General features: G+C 38.3%; 1 protein-coding gene across 3 annotated transcripts in view; it reads right to left on the bottom strand.

The window, feature by feature from the left end:
- Nucleotides 1-441: 441 nt before the first annotated feature.
- MSH4 (mutS homolog 4) overlaps nt 442-15,914 on the bottom strand; it is an 83,055-nt gene continuing 67,582 nt past the window's right edge. For all 3 annotated transcript variants that reach the window (XM_008517751.2, XM_070591837.1, XM_070591836.1), the window contains 3 exons: nt 5,809-5,983; nt 4,317-4,405; nt 442-733 (listed from right to left, as the gene is read on the bottom strand). In XM_008517751.2, the coding sequence (XP_008515973.1) occupies nt 542-733; nt 4,317-4,405; nt 5,809-5,983 (456 nt within the window). In that variant the 3' untranslated portion in view covers nt 442-541. The remainder of the gene's footprint in view (nt 734-4,316; nt 4,406-5,808; nt 5,984-15,914) is intronic.

Raw genomic sequence — 15,914 nt, forward strand, 5'->3', positions numbered from 1 at the left:
GTTTCTTTTCATGCGTTAGGACTATACTGAATGGCATTAAAAAACTTTAAAATTCCTAATATCATTCTAATGAACTGCAGAAGCATCCTATGTTGGAGTTTGAGGGTACTAATTAAGAAACTGACTCATAGGGTATTATTGCTTCAGAATAGAATATAAAGAAAAACTCACATAAGTTCCCAGGCCTAAAAGGAAAGGTTTTTTTAACTAAAGTATTTACAATAACATTTTAAACCATACCTTTTAAGTATATATAAACTTAAGACGTAATAAAATCAATTTTCATAAATGAGAAATGTGTCACATTAGACTTTTTCCTAACATAAAAATCAGTCCTTTAAATAGATCTCATTTAAGTTATAACAACAAATATTTTCTTACATAGAATATATAGATGATAACTCTGAGGTTAACATAATGTAATTTTCAATTAAAATATAAAATTTAGCAAATTTTATTTTCTTTTGCCTTTGGGAAAAATGAATTCTAGTTTCCTCATATTAAGATATATTATTTCATTAGTACAAGATGTGAATTGTTATTATTGTTCAGTCTCTCCTGAAACTTGTTCACTCTTGGGAAAATCTGCTTCATACTTCTTTTTGAGATTACTTAAATATGTTCGTAAACTGTCTGCATCCAATTGAGAGTTTCGAGCAGTTTGAACAAGCCTAGTAGCTAGATGGTACACAGCTCTCTGTCTTTCCATCTCAGGGGTACTCTTTTGGTTTTGCTGTTATTGAAAAAACATAGATAAAGATTAAAATATGAATACAATGATTTTTATTTTAAATTTTCAGCAATATTCTATCTCCTTTCATAGAAATAAGAATTCAAGGGTTAACCAATCCCTTTGGATAAGTCAGTTCCATCCAACTAGCAAAGAATATACCAGAAGAAATAAATATTATTTTGGAGAATAAAATTTATCATGAGTATTTACTGCTTTATGACAAAACCTTATATTCCTTGAAAATCACTCTTCAATGAAAAAATCTGCAATGTGCTAAATATGTCAAATTTCTCAACACAATACTAAAAAGTAATAGAAAATCCACCAGAGTTATGTGCTAGAAACACTGTCTCATTAAAAAGGTATGGGAAAACAGAACTTCTCATTGCTGTGGGGTATTCATAATTTAAAATGTCACCCAAGAGTACTACTCTACTGTCTCCTACTTTAATTCCCCAACAGATAAACTGGCAGGCAGAATGGTCATCAGTAAACTGCTTGTCTCTCAAGAGAGTTCACATATAGAAATTGCTAAAGCCTAAGAGAGAATACTGTCTGAGAGGTAAAATACATTTGTAAAATAAGCAACATAAATAGCTACTTGAAATTATGCCTCAATTCTTAACAAACTATACTTAGGATATCCAAGAAATAATGTTTAAAACGAGAATCTTCTAATACTTTGGAAAGCTTTTAGATATTCAGTCTCTGAACAGTACTTAAGTGTTGGGAGTATAGCTGGAAAATTTTTTATTCATCTCTGCCTGAGCTAGATAGGAGAATCAGCATTTTCAAACTTAATTGTTTATGGAAAGTCTTAGTGAGTTTTCCTTCACTAAGGGAAATATAATCCCTTCAACTCTTTCTCAACAGCAAGCAATTCCAGATACTTTTCTACTTTCATTATAGAAAAAATGAATATGATTCCATGACGTAGAATAAGATTATCATATATTCACCCAGCTATCTGATATATTGCTTGATCAATTATATCAGTTTATCATTTTAAAAAAAAGCTACTGAATATCTATTATCACCTATATTTTACCAGGCCACATACGTTTTGTATGGAGGAGTTTATTTCTATGGAGGATATAAAAATGTCTACCTAACATGATAATGGAACTCAAGAAGTTGAGTCTTACAGTACAAAAGACATGTTTATAAGTAAGTGATAAAGGTAATTATGAAAAGTCTCATAAGAGAAACATAAAATGCTTAGAGGAAGGAAAGCTCACTTTCAGATCAGGTCAAGAAAAGCTTAAATAGGACAGAGTACTTGGAATGAATCTTGATCGAGGGCATTCCAGATGGAGGAAACAGCTAGAGCAGACACATTAGAAAGCATGGTACACAATCAAGGTTAAAATGATGAAATGACAAGTAATTTCAATGTGGCAAAAATGTAGGTTATTATTAAATTGAGTAACATTATGTAAGGTTGGGGTAGTAAACAAAGGGAGATCATAAAGTAGTTAACAGTGTGTTTAAGAATCATCTGAAGACTGGTTAAAATGTCAATTCCTAAGCCACAGGACACCCTTAAAAATCTGCAATGGTACTCAGTATTCCAGGTGATTCTAATGTAGGTAATCCTAAGATTGCATTTTGAGAAATAATCATAGAAGACTTTTAACACTAAGCGAAGGTGTTCGACTCTTATTTGGTAAGAAACAACTAAAAGTTTCTGAGCAGGGAAACAACATGATAAGAGCTATGTTTTAGGAGATAATCTCATAGAAGTATGTAGGATGGATTGAAAAGAGAACCTACTACAGAGTCCTAATGAGGGGTGATCAAGAAGAAGGATTCATAGACTCTAATGGGTCACTGGGAGATTAGAAAGCGAAGAGATGAGAAGATTTTTCAGAAGATAAATTTAATTTTGGACCTACTGAAGAGTGAAAACATAAATTAGGGTTTCAAGAACCCCTATGGTTTATGGAGAAAAATATATAGATTCAGAGTCAAAAAGAAATGAAAAGTAAAGGTGAGGAGTATAGAGTTCTAAACAAAGAAACGAGGGCAAAATCATAGGAACACTTCTATTTTGTAACTGGGATGATAACAAGCACCGGTGAAGAAAGGAAAGAAGGAGTAATCAAAGAAAGAGGAGAAAACACCTAGGAGAGGACAGTTACAGTAACCAAGAGGGGGAAGAATTATGAAAAGGGAAAGAAGGGTAGTGTCAAATATCAAGAGAGACTAGGGAAGATGAGAAGTGAAGGAAAGGCCATACGCTTTTATGATTAGCTGGTATTTAAGAGTGAAGTTTCAGTAAAGTGACAAGATCCAGTTTGCACATGGGAAATGGAAGAAGCAAGTATAGATTACTTTTGAGAAACTGGCAGTAGAAAGAAGAGAAATAGTTTGAGAAGTAAGGTAAAAAAGAAGGATTTCTTGGGAAAAACCTAAGCATATTCATTAAAAAAGAAAAGCCAGTGAAAAAAACACTAAGGATGCAAAGAGAAGAAAGGAAACTGACGAAGTAATATCTTAATGGAGGATGGAAAGAAAGTAGAAAATTTAACCTTAAATAGATTGAAAGGTAATCTCTTCCTCTGAGATAGGAGGGAAGAGAAAATACAAATTCCAAAGTAGAACTTTGAAGGAGGAAAGGTTCAAGGACTCATCAAGATGACCTCAAGTGTCTCAAAAAGTAAAAGAGGTGAAATTTCTATAGAGAGTGAGGGGATTGAGGGCTCAGGAAGAACAGAAGTGTTTTTGTTTGGTTTTTTTGTGAGGAAGACTGGCTCTGAAGAACTAGGTAATGAGAAGTTCTTCAGAAGAGCACTGCCAAAATCACTGACGAAGGGATTCAAGGGGGGTAATTAGGCAAGTGACGTCATAAAGACAGTCTAGGAGCTCAAAAGCTGAAGAAATGCAATAAAATATGAAGGCAGGTTAAGAAAGAATGAAAGACATAGGACACTGTTACCACTAAAGAACCTTTCATACTGCACCTGGCTTAGTTTACTGAACACACTGGATTCTTAAAACAATATAAAAACTGATGTAAAAAAATAAAAAAAGATTTCCAAATTTTGAGTCAACAGATGTGAATTCAGTATTGGATCTACTGCTTTTTAGCAAATCTCTTAACCTCTGTGAACCTCAGCTGTAAAAATGTAAGTAAAAATAATACCTATGTTATCTTTTAGTAGAAAAATCTAACTGCTTTATGAAGTATGAGGCTTATATATTAGAATAAATAGAAGAGCTTTGAAAACTATAAAAAGATATGAAAATGTACATCGTGATTATCTATTTTTAATGCTTACTTTATATACATTTATTTCCTTATCATAAAGTTAGTGTAGGAATAAGTATTCTAGGAACTAAACTGTTTAACCTTTGTCTTCTATCTTATTAGTTGATTTGCTGGGAAAGGTTATAACAGACCAAACCAAAAAAGTATTGAGAAGTAAAAAGGATCTTCCTTATTTAGGAATTAGGTTTTTATTTCAAATATTTTAATTATTATTAATTATTATATATTTAGATCCAAGGTCATAATAAACATGTACACTAAAAGTATTTTCGGGAATTTGAAAAGCAATTCTTATTGCCAAAACTTTCTTACCAAGATTTGTCTGGTAATTTGAGTTGTGATTTCTTTGGCATCCAAGACAATTGATGGTGGGAGTGATGACACCTCTGCAGCTTTTAACCCTAAAATTACAACAATGGGGCTTCAATATCATTATTGCTGGTATAGTCATGTTTGTCTTAGGCAGTATTCATCTTGTCTTCACAGATTTAAACTTCCCTTCTCAGGCATTTCTGAACTACTTAATGATACCCAAAATTAAGTTTTCCAAAGTTCTGGATGACAATCTACCAATTATTAGATTTAATTACCTGTCCAAGACATATAAGACAAATTAGAATATCAATGACCTCAAGAAACCTCTCAGCAGGAAAACATGATAGGGAAAGGAAAAGAGGTAATTAGAAAATTGAATAATAGTAATAATATTGAAATTCCAACTATATATACAGTTGGTTATAGAAAGTCAAAGGATAAGTGGGTTCTGCAGGGGAAAAGTTTAGTTACAGAGATAATCTGACAGCTAAATATTCATCTATTTAGCAGATCAATGAGGGAGGAATTTCTCAGAAGATATAATGAATTCAAATTCAAATTCATGCAAATTTAAAGTACCAACTAGTATTCTTATGCTTTCAGAGTTTAATTTATTGTATAAATGCCATATAGGCTTTCTACTGTTTATACTGTGCTGACAGTTTATTGTATTTATTGCTTTAGAGGGAATGGAATCAAGACTGACTTTTATTTACGTGACGCTAATTGCTAGGCACTATGCTAGACAGTTTGTATTTGTTAATTCACTTAATCTTCACAAGCCCACATATATGGCTAATTATCCCCATTTAATAGACGAAATTGAGGCTTATAAAGATTAAATATCTGATACAAATTAAGTTATCCATCTGACTTCCCATTTCAAATAGTAAAACAAAGATACTTTTTTTTTCTCTCACAAGGGTCACATACATGGCTAAAATAATTTTTGGAACTTTACATGTATAGGTCAATTGAAAAATATCTGAATCCAAGAGACTTTACACGTCACATAATGATTTAGGTAGAAAATATCTAATCAAGTTTAGGAATAACATATGGTTTCGTAGTACATTCCATTTTAAGACTTTAAATTTAATTATCAAATTCCCTGAAGCTGAAGAAAACAAGCAAGGACCCTGTTACTGAAAGACGGTGTAAGAAATACACAATTTTTAATTCATTATATAATTTGCAAATACAAACTAAATTACACTTTTCTAAGACAGAAATGAACACTTCCAGGGCTTTCATGTGTTCTAAGTCTACGTAAGCCTACACAGTTACTGGTTAATATAAATTTAAAAATAAGCTTAGTATATATAAAATGTGAGTTTGACATAGAAAATATAGTCCTACAGCACATAAGCACTCAAAAGAATGAGAGGGAAAACTGCTTAGATTAACAGCCAAGTAAAGGGGAATACAAAGTTTATCTTATGAGAATGCGTGTGCTTCAGTGTATAGATATAATTTTTATATGCAATACCATAATTTTTTTCTTCTGTGAGTCCCTTAGAAAGTTTGTAAGTATACAAGATTGCTTCTTTGTTTCTTGAGGTGTTCTTTACATGTTGAACTTCAAAATGCATGTTTTCTACATTAGGATACAGGACATCTATATGGCATAGTTCCAGGAAATGTGTAGCAAACAGTGTAAATGCCTAGAATATATAATAATGAATATTAGTACTTTTTAAATAAACTAGATAATTCTATTTTAACGATTTAAACATAAAAGTTTAGTTTAGTTTTCCAAGTAGCTTGGCAAAAATGTAGGAGTGAAACTGATAATTGTGAGCCTAACAAGGTCAATTCATTTTTAAACGTTTTGAGAATTTATATTCAATGAAGGAAACATGGTTATACATACACATGTATGTTACATTATTGGAAAGAGAATAAATCCAAAAATTAAATCCTAAAAAACTCTGAAGATATTGGAAAGATGACGTTTACCAGAAATAAAGCTATTAACTGAGGTAAACATTTATTACAGAAGTAATCCACAAACAAAATCATAATACTTCCCTCAACTTTTGAAAAACTTTACTCTAAAGTAGCTTCCCTCCATATAAGCAGTTTTTTTTTTTTTAAAGATTTTATTTTTTCCTTTTTCTCCCCAAAGCCCCCCAGTACATAGTTGTATATTTCTCGTTGTGGGTTCTTCTAGTTGTGGTATGTGGGACGCTGCCTCAGCGTGGTCTGACGAGCAATGCCATGTCCGCGCCCAGGATTCGAACCAACGAAACACTGGGCCGCCTGCAGCGGAGCGCGCGAACGTAACCACTCGGCCACGGGGCCAGCCCCATATAAGCAGTTTTTGAAAAGTGGAATCAATGTATTAGGTATTTGAAATTGCAAAGATTTTTAGTGTTTACATTTGCACTGTGTTTGGGTTAGGTACTTCTAGGGGAAAAAAATATTGGAAACACTGCATACGTCAATGATTCTCAAACTCTGGTAATCCCCTGGGGAGCTTGTCAAAGATACAAATTCTTGGGGGCTGGCCCGGTCACACAGCGGTTAAGTGTGCACATTCCGTTTCGGCAGCCTGGGGTTCTCTGGTTCAGATCCTGGGTGCAGACATGGCACCGCTTGGCATGCCATGCTGTGGTAGGCGTCCCACATATAAAGTGGAGGAAGATGGGCATGGATGTTAGCTTAGGGCCAGTCTTCCTCAGCAAAAAGAGGAGGATTGGCAGCAGTTAGCTCAGGGCTAATCTTCCTCAAAAAAAAAAAGATACAAATTCTTGGTGCTTATCTCCCCAAATTCTCAATCAGTGGCTTTAATGTGGGGCCCCAGGAAACTGTATTCTCCCTAAGTACTGTAGGTGATTTTGACGCAGGTGGTTCAAGTGACTTATGACCATGACAAATAAAAATGGCAAGCAATAGGATATATTGGAGTATATGAGGAAGCCATTTGGTATAAACCTAATTCGGCCTGACTTTTTATTTTTTCAAAAGGGCCTGACTGTGGCTATTGAGCACGCATTGCATTTCTGCTTAGACATTTCCTATGGCCAGAACAAAGGCCCTTGAGATAAAGGTGCAACTTCCCCCCACATTAGCATTTCCTTAGGGATAAGCATTTTTCCTTAGGCTAGGTACTGATTGCTGCACTCACCTCCCAGCTCACCTGTGACCACCCAGCTGGAGACAACAGACTGCCACCCTGCTGTGTTCACAGAGACAGAAGATCTACCTGCTATTTCCATCAATCGCTGTGCCGACAGAGCAGTCTCGCGACTATTGTAAAAGGGACATTTCAATCCTATGTGAAACATCCTCTTTGAGGGTATATAACCACCCTTATACCCCCACTTCTTTGGAGTGCTCTGTTCCTTTATGGAAAGACTCTCCGGGGTTATAATCCTCAGATTTAAGCTCAGAATAAACTCACCCAAATTTTCATTTATAGATTGGATATGGATTATTTTCGTCAACAACCACTACCACATGCTTTCCTGCCCAGAGTTACTAAAGCAGTTAGAGATTTGAATAATTGGTTATGTTTTAAGACTTTACCAGTGAGAAAGTAAATGGGCAATTAGTGGAAAATTAAAATATTAAGACATTAAAAAATATATTTGACTGGCAAATGGCTATCAATTATGGAAGGGGAGTGACAAGAGAAGGAATAGTTTGCCATATGACAGAAAAATCTCAACTATCTACTCAACAAATCAAAAAGGGGTATAAAACAACCAAATTTACAAAGCCACAAGAAAATATTTAGAAATTCAGTAAACTATAGAGAAGCTTGGGACCATGTTCATAATAACCATAATGCCCTCAAAATTTATATATCAAACCAATCTATTATAGTAATTTTGTAAACTCTATTTCAGGTTAATTCAATTTAACAAATAATTATTCAGGACCTAAATATTGCAAGGATTATGCTAAGCGCTAAAGATACTATAACTATATTTTGACTAAGTTATTTATACTAGAAAAGGACATTGCTATGGACTGAGTGTTTACATCCTCCCCAGATTCAAATGTTGAAATCATAACTCCCAGGGTTCTGGTATTAGGAGGTAGGACCTTTGGGAGGTGATTAAGTTATGACAGTGGAACCCTCCTGAGTGGGATTAGCGCTATCATAAAAGAGACCCCACAGAGCTTCCTTGCCCTCTCTGTGAGGCTATGTCTACAACCTAGAAGAGGGTCCTCACCAGAATTCCACCATATTGGAACCCTGATCTCGGACTTTCGGCCTCCAGAACTGTGAGAAATAAATTTCTGTTGTTTATAAGTTACCCACTATGGTATTGTGTTATAGTAGTCCAAACTGACTAAGATAGATATTCAAAAGTACTACTAAAAGCAATATTCTCAGCTATTACAGAATACCTCAGAATTGGATACTGTATACTTAGGGTTCTCCCAAGAAACAGAACCAATAGGAGAGACATATATCTCCTATTATATATAGAAACAAACATATATAAATGAGATATAGAGAGGTATAGAGAATATATAGAACAGACAGATACATACAAAGAGATTTATTATAAGGAATTTGCTCATGCAGTTATGGAGGCTGACAAATTCCAAGATCTACAGTCAGCAAGCTATAAACCCAGGAGAGCTGATGGTATAGCTCCTGTCTAAACACCAGCAGGCTCAAGACGCTGAAAGAGCTGATGTTTCAGTTCAAGTCCCAAGGCAGGAAAGAAGTGATATACCAGATCAAAGGAAGTCAGGCAGGAGTAATTCCCTCTCACTCCCAGGAGGGTTAGCCTTTTTGTTCTACTGAGGACTTAAACTGGGCCCCACTCGAAGCTAGGAAAGCCAATCTGCTTTACTCATTCTAACAATTCAAATAGTAATTTCATCCAGAAACATCCTCACAGATGTATCAGAATAATGTTTGACCAAATGTCCGGGTACTCTGATGCCCAGTCAAGTTAAGACATCAAATTAACCATCACAAGTTCAACCCTTGTCAACTTGGCACCCATTACACATCTCTTAAAACCATACTTAATCTCCAAATAAAGACAACAACAAGGTCATAATTCTACCTAACATGATACAACCATCCTGGATACAATCAAGAATGTACTAATCTCTTTCCCAGAAGAGGACATAAACTCCTCGAGCGATGTTTACTCTTCTCCTTGATATCCTGTAACTCAAATACTATGATATAAAATTAATAATACTTAAACTATGATATAAAGTCAACACATCTTATGTTACATGATAAGGAAATAAGAGAAGAAAGAAAACAAAGATGTATACATACACAAAACATATTGATAACAAAATAAGGAAAAGATATACACTACTCTTGACAATTACAATCCTCATCTGTAACTGGTCACACGGTCACAGCTGGTATTTATAACTACCTTCTTCCACTAGCCATGTCATATTCCCTTTGCCTTCAGCAAGCATCTCAGTTGGTCGTGGTTCTTTACTTGGTAGAGTGACCCAAACCTTAATTCCTGAAGGGTCTGGGCCATTAGTAATCATGCCTGGATTGGGTTGCTGTAGTTTTCAACTGACCTTAATCTCAAGGCATGGTAATACTAAGAGACACCTTAAGGGATCTCCTGTATTCCAGATACAGTCTTCCTTGCCACCATTGTGGAGTAGTAATCTGATTTCCCCTTGGTAGCCAGGATCAATCACTACAGTCAGCATAGTAATCCCTTCTTTGCTTGTTGATTCAGAGGCATAAGAACCCAAAGTGGCTGGGTAGTAGTCTTAACTTCCAGTTTAATGGAATCATTATTGTGTCTCTTGGTGGATGCATTTCTCCCTTTGGAACTAAGAGCTCTAGGCCAGTAGAGCATAAGGTCATGGGAACAGGAAGCAAAAATTTTGCTAGTTGGTCACTAGAGGTAATAACCAGTGGTAGTGTGCTACCCCCATTTCCACTTCTTGATCCCTAGACCCATGAATCCTGGCTATGAGAGAAACAGTACCATATACTGAACACTAATACAGATTTATGGAGAACTTTGTCCCAGCCCTGCAAGATATTGCCATCTAACTGGCAGTGTAACTGAGTCTTCAAAAGGCCTTGACCATTCTATCAAGCGAGCTGCTTCAGGATGCTGGGAAACATGATAAGACCTGTGAATTCCATGAGCAGGGGCCAAAGCTGCACTTCATTTGCTATGAAGTGAATTGCTCAATCAGAAGCAATTCTGTATGGAATACCACAACGGTGGATAAAGCATTCTGTTAAGTTCATGGTTGGTAGTTTTGGCAGAAGCAATACATTCAGTAAAGGCAAATCTGTACCCAGAGTAAGTGTCTAGTCTAGTAAGAACAAATTGCTGCCCCTTTCATGATGGAAGAGGTCCAGTGTAGTCAACCTGCCACCAGGCAGCTGGTTGATCACCTCAGGGAATGGTGCCATATCAGAGGCTCAGTGTTGGTCTTTGCTGCTGAAAGACTGGGCACTCAGTGGTGGCTGTAGCCAGGTCAGCCATAGAAAGTGAGTGGAAATCTGTTGCTGAGCCCATGTATAACCTCCAACCATGCCACCACGGCCATTTTGTTCATGAGTTCATGGGGTGATGGTAGGGGTGGCTGGGGAGAGACGCCTACTGGCATCCACAGAACATTTCATCCTATCCACTTGATTATTAAAATCTTCCTCTGCTGAGGCCACCATTTGGTAAGTATTCACATGGAATACAAATACCTTCACATTTTTTGCCCACTCAAAGTGATTTATCCACATACCTCTTCCCCAAATTTCCTTATTACCAATTTTCCAATCATGTTCCCTCCAAGTCACAGTCAGACCACTCGCCAGAGCCCAGGAATTGGTATATAATAATCATACATCTGGCCATTTCTCCTTCTAAGCAAAATGAATAACTAGGTACATTGCTTGAAGTTCTGCCCACTCGGACAATTCCCCTCATCACTGTCCTTTGGGGATGTCCCAGAAAGGGGCTGTATTGCCACAGCTGTCCACTTTCAGGTGGTGCCTGAATATCATGCAAAACCATCCAGAAACCAGGCAATCCTTCCCTTCTTCTGTCAACTGATCCTACAGAATTCTCCATGAGGCCACAGGTGCAGGCTGAGAGAGAGTAGTGTAGCAGGAGTGGGGACCATGAGCATTTGGGCCATTTCTTCATGCAACTTACTAGTGCCTTCAGTGCCTGCTTGGACCCAATCATGTATATACCACTTCTGTTTGATGATGGAGTGCTGTCATGCACACCAACTTTATAGTTGGTGGGTCAGATAACACCCAGTTCATGATGTGCAGCTTAAGTCACATGGTAACGGTGGTCTACAGTTAATCATTCAGTCTCTACTAAGGCACAGTAGCACACCAAGAGCTGTTTCTCAAGGGAAGAGTAGTTATCCACAGAGGATAGCAGGGATTTTCTCCAAAATCCTAAAGCCCTGTGCTGCAATTCACCTACAGGCGCCTGCCAAGGGTTCCAAGCAGCATCTCTATCTGCCACTGCCACTTCGAGCACTATCGGATCTGCTTGATCATATGGCCTAGCCAGCAGAGCAGGTTGCATGGCTGAACCTGTTGCAGAGCCTTCTCTTTTTCTGGGCCCCACTCAGCCTAGCAGTTTTCAGGTCACTTGGTAAATGGGCTGGAGTAACCCATCTAAATGAGTAATATGTTGCCTCTAAAATCCAAAAAGACCCACTATGCATTTTGTCTCTTTTTGGTTGTAGGAGGAGCCAGATGTAACAACTTATCCTTCACCTTAGAGAGTATCTCAATACGCCCCACACCACTGGACCCTGAGAAATTTCACTGTGGTAGAAGGCCCCTGTACTTGTGTCAGATTTATTTCTCCCTCTGACACACAGATGTCTTACCAACAAGTCTAGAGCAGTTGCTACTTCTTGCTCACTAGGTGAATCAGCATAATGTTATCAATGTAACGGACCAGTGTGAAGGAAAGTGCTCAAGATCCTTGCAAACTAATTTAAGACATAGAACTACAGAGTTGATATATCCTTGAAGTTGGACAGTGAAGATGTACTGCTGTCCTTGCCAGCTCAAAGCAAACTGCTTCTGGTTGTCTTTATTGACAGGCAGGGAGAAAAAAGCATTGGCTAGATCAATTAGCTGCATACCAGGTACCAGGGATGTGTTAATTTGCTCAAGCAATGAAATCTCATCTGGTACAGCAGCTGCAATTGCAGTCACCACTCAGTTAAGGTTACAAAAATCCACTGTCATTCTCAAAGATTTACCTGTCTCCTATACCAGCCAAATAGGTGAGTTGAATGGGAATGTGGTGGGAATCAGCCTTGATGATTTTTCAAGGCCTTGATGGTGGCACTAATCTCTACAACCCTCCAGGAAGGCAGTATTGCTTCTGGTTTGCTATTTTCCTAGGTAGAAGTAGTTCTAGTGGCTTTGATTTGGTCTTTCCTACTGTAATAGTCCTCACTCCCCAAAGGTCAGGGAATCAACGTGAGGATTCTGCCAGCTTTTGAGTACATCTATCCCAATTATGCATGCTAGAACTGGAGAAACAATCACAGGATGGTTGGGGATCCACTGGGCCCACTGTGAGATGGACCTGAGCTAAAACTCCATTAATCACCTAACCTCCATAAGCCCCTCAGACTGGTGGACCAGAATGATGTTTTGGGTCTCCTGGAGTTAGAATCAGTTCAGAGCCAGCGTCCAGTAGTCCTCAAAAGTTCTGGTTATTTCCTTTTTCCAAATGCACACTTACTCTGGTAAAAGGCTGTAAGTCCCTTTGGAGAAGGGTGGGAGAAAGATTAACACATAAATTTTTGGCAGTGTGCCAGAGCCCTTCCTCAAGGGGACCTACCCTCCCTTTCATTCAAGAGGTTCTAGGTCTGTAAACTGGCTCAAGTCTAGAAATTCACTGAGGGACAGTGACTCTCTGTTTTTGTTTTTGTGGTTTTTTTTTTTTGAGGAAGAGTAACCCTGAGCTAACTACTGCCAATTCTCCTCTTTTTGCTGAGGAATACTGGCCCTGAGCTAACATCCGTGCCCATCTTCCTCTACTTTATACGTGGGATGCCTACCACAGCATGGCTTTTGCCAAGCGGTGCCATATCCGCATCCGGGATCCGAGCCAGTGAACCCCAAACCCCGGACTGCCAAGAAGCAGAACGTGCGAACTTAACTGCTGCGCCACTGGGCCAGCCCATGTCATTCTCTGTTTTTATGATCTAGGCTAGATTTGTGTTCACTTGACCTAGAACTTTTCTGCTTACGCAGATCAAGTAAGAATTTAATAAGTTTCCTATCTATTTCACTTCTAGAAACACCATGATCAATTAGCCAACCCCAAAGTTCTGCCCAAGTGAAGACTATTCTGATTGATGCTTTGACTCTGCTGTCCATTTTGGTAACCATGTCCACCTTGCCTTTGTCGGTTGAGTGCCACTAGCTGACTCGTGCCACCACAAGATCCAGTTACTCCTATTGTATTTAGGTTTCCCAATTGAGTGACTGCAGTTTTCTCTGTAAGTTCTGGCCTACAGAGAAGAGTGATCACAGAGCTCTTCTAGGATGTTGGGGCTCTCTTCACAAATTTATTTCTCCAAGTCATGGTGAAAGGTATGTCTTCTGGACCCCATCAGGGTGGGAGAGTAGTTCTTAAATGACAAATCCATAATAACATTCCAATCTCTTTAATTCTTTGAATCCTTTCTTCTACATTAAACCAAGGCAAGTTCAGCATTTCCAACTTACTCACTGTGGGCTACTTTTTTTTTTTTTTTTTTTTCCTTTTTCTCCCCAAAGCCCCCCGGTACATAGTTGTGTATTCTTCGTTGTGGGTTCTTCTAGTTGTGGCATGTGGGACACTGCCTCAGCGTGGTCTGACGAGCAATGCCATGTCCGCGCCCAGGATTCGAACCAACGAAACACTGGGCCGCCTGCAGCGGAGCGCGCGAACTTAACCACTCGGCCACAGGGCCAGCCCCTGTGGGCTACTTTTTGGTTCAACCAAACATCTGACCTGCAACATTAAATGCAAAATCTCTGCTTAGTGAGTCCACATCAATAAATTTGGCCTGATCCAACTTCATGTTCCTTCCATCATTATCCTATATCCTTAATATCCAGTTCCACATGTTCCCCAGATTTCCAGCTGTATAAATTAGAAAACTCACGTAGTTCTTTTGAAGTATACTGTACCTCCTCATGGGCCACACTTTGTACTTCACCTTTAAAGGCTTCCTGGGACCTGAGTCTAGATATAGGTCTAGAAGCAAAAAAGAGTGGTAGAGATGGATCCTGAGGAGAATCAGCATTGTATTACATGGCAACTGTCTCAGGGCAGGCTATTACAGTTTCTTCAGGCAACACAGAGTTAATTCCTTCAGATGGGATGGGGAAGTCACTCCCACTGAGAGCAGAGAGGCCTCTTCCGCTGGCAAAGAAGGCTCACCAGAATCTAGAGGCTCAATGTCCCCAACTTCATCAGAGTCTTCTCACATATCCCCATTCCAATTTTCAGAACTCCATTCCTTCTCAAATCAGTGCTTTCACTTTAATAATAGAGTTGCTACTATATGGCTGGGAGTTCAACTTGCATTGTAATTCAGCCAGTCACAGGATGAGATTCTGGGTTTAATTTTCAGTAATCTCAGGTCTATGGCTACAAAAGATAAGAGTCTCCTTCAGGGCACACATCAAAGCTTTCAGGTAATTTACGCAGCGATTTGAATTCCAGAACTCATCCTTTTTCCCCACTTTTTGTCCAGTGACATTAGGAGCAACTAGCCCATCTCATTATATTCATTAGGTTGCCAAAAATATTTGAAAACATCATACACATAGTCATCCAGCTCTGTGCTGCTTATAAGTGGATAATTAAGAGTATCCAATGGTGAATGGTGATTTGTGTATTTCCATTGCCAGATCACACTATGGACTACCAGTGCTTTCTTTACTACTGGAAATAGAATCATTAGTATCTTTCAATCTAATTAGATTAGAGAGTCAATTCCAGAAACCCTAGAACAAATTTGACAATTTATCTTTAAAATTCTGTTCCTCTAGAACAACTCTTGATACAAAAGTCTGATTTAGGGTTCTCTAAAGAAAAAGAATTAATAGGATATGTGTATGTGTGTATGGGTGTGTGGGGTGTGTGTGTGTGTGTGTGTGTGTAGAGATTTAATATAAGGAATTGGCTCATGTGGTTATGGAGACTGACGAGTCCCCAAATCTGCAATCAGCAAGCTGGAGACCCAAGACAGCTGATGGTGTAGTTCCAGTCCAAGTCCAAAGGCCCGGGAACCAGGAGAGCCGATGGTGTAGTTCCAGTCCAAATGTTGGCAGCCTCAAGGCCCAGAAAGAGCTGATGTTTCAGTTTGAGTTCAAAGGCAGGAAAGAACTGATGTCCCAGATTGAAGGCAATCAGGCAGGAGGAGTCTCCTCTTACTCCCAGCAGGGTCAGCCTTTTAGTTTTACTCAGGACTTCAACTCGGCCCCACTCAAAACTGACTGGATGGGGCCCACCCACATTAGGGAGAGCAGTCTGCTTTACTCATTCTAACAATTCAAATACCAATCTCATCCAGAAACACCCTCACAGATAGACCCAGAATAATGTTTGACTAGATCTCTGGGTACTCCATAGCACAATC

The sequence above is a fragment of the Equus przewalskii genome, chromosome 24, assembly GCF_037783145.1.
Source record: "Equus przewalskii isolate Varuska chromosome 24, EquPr2, whole genome shotgun sequence".
NCBI lineage: Eukaryota > Metazoa > Chordata > Mammalia > Perissodactyla > Equidae > Equus > Equus przewalskii.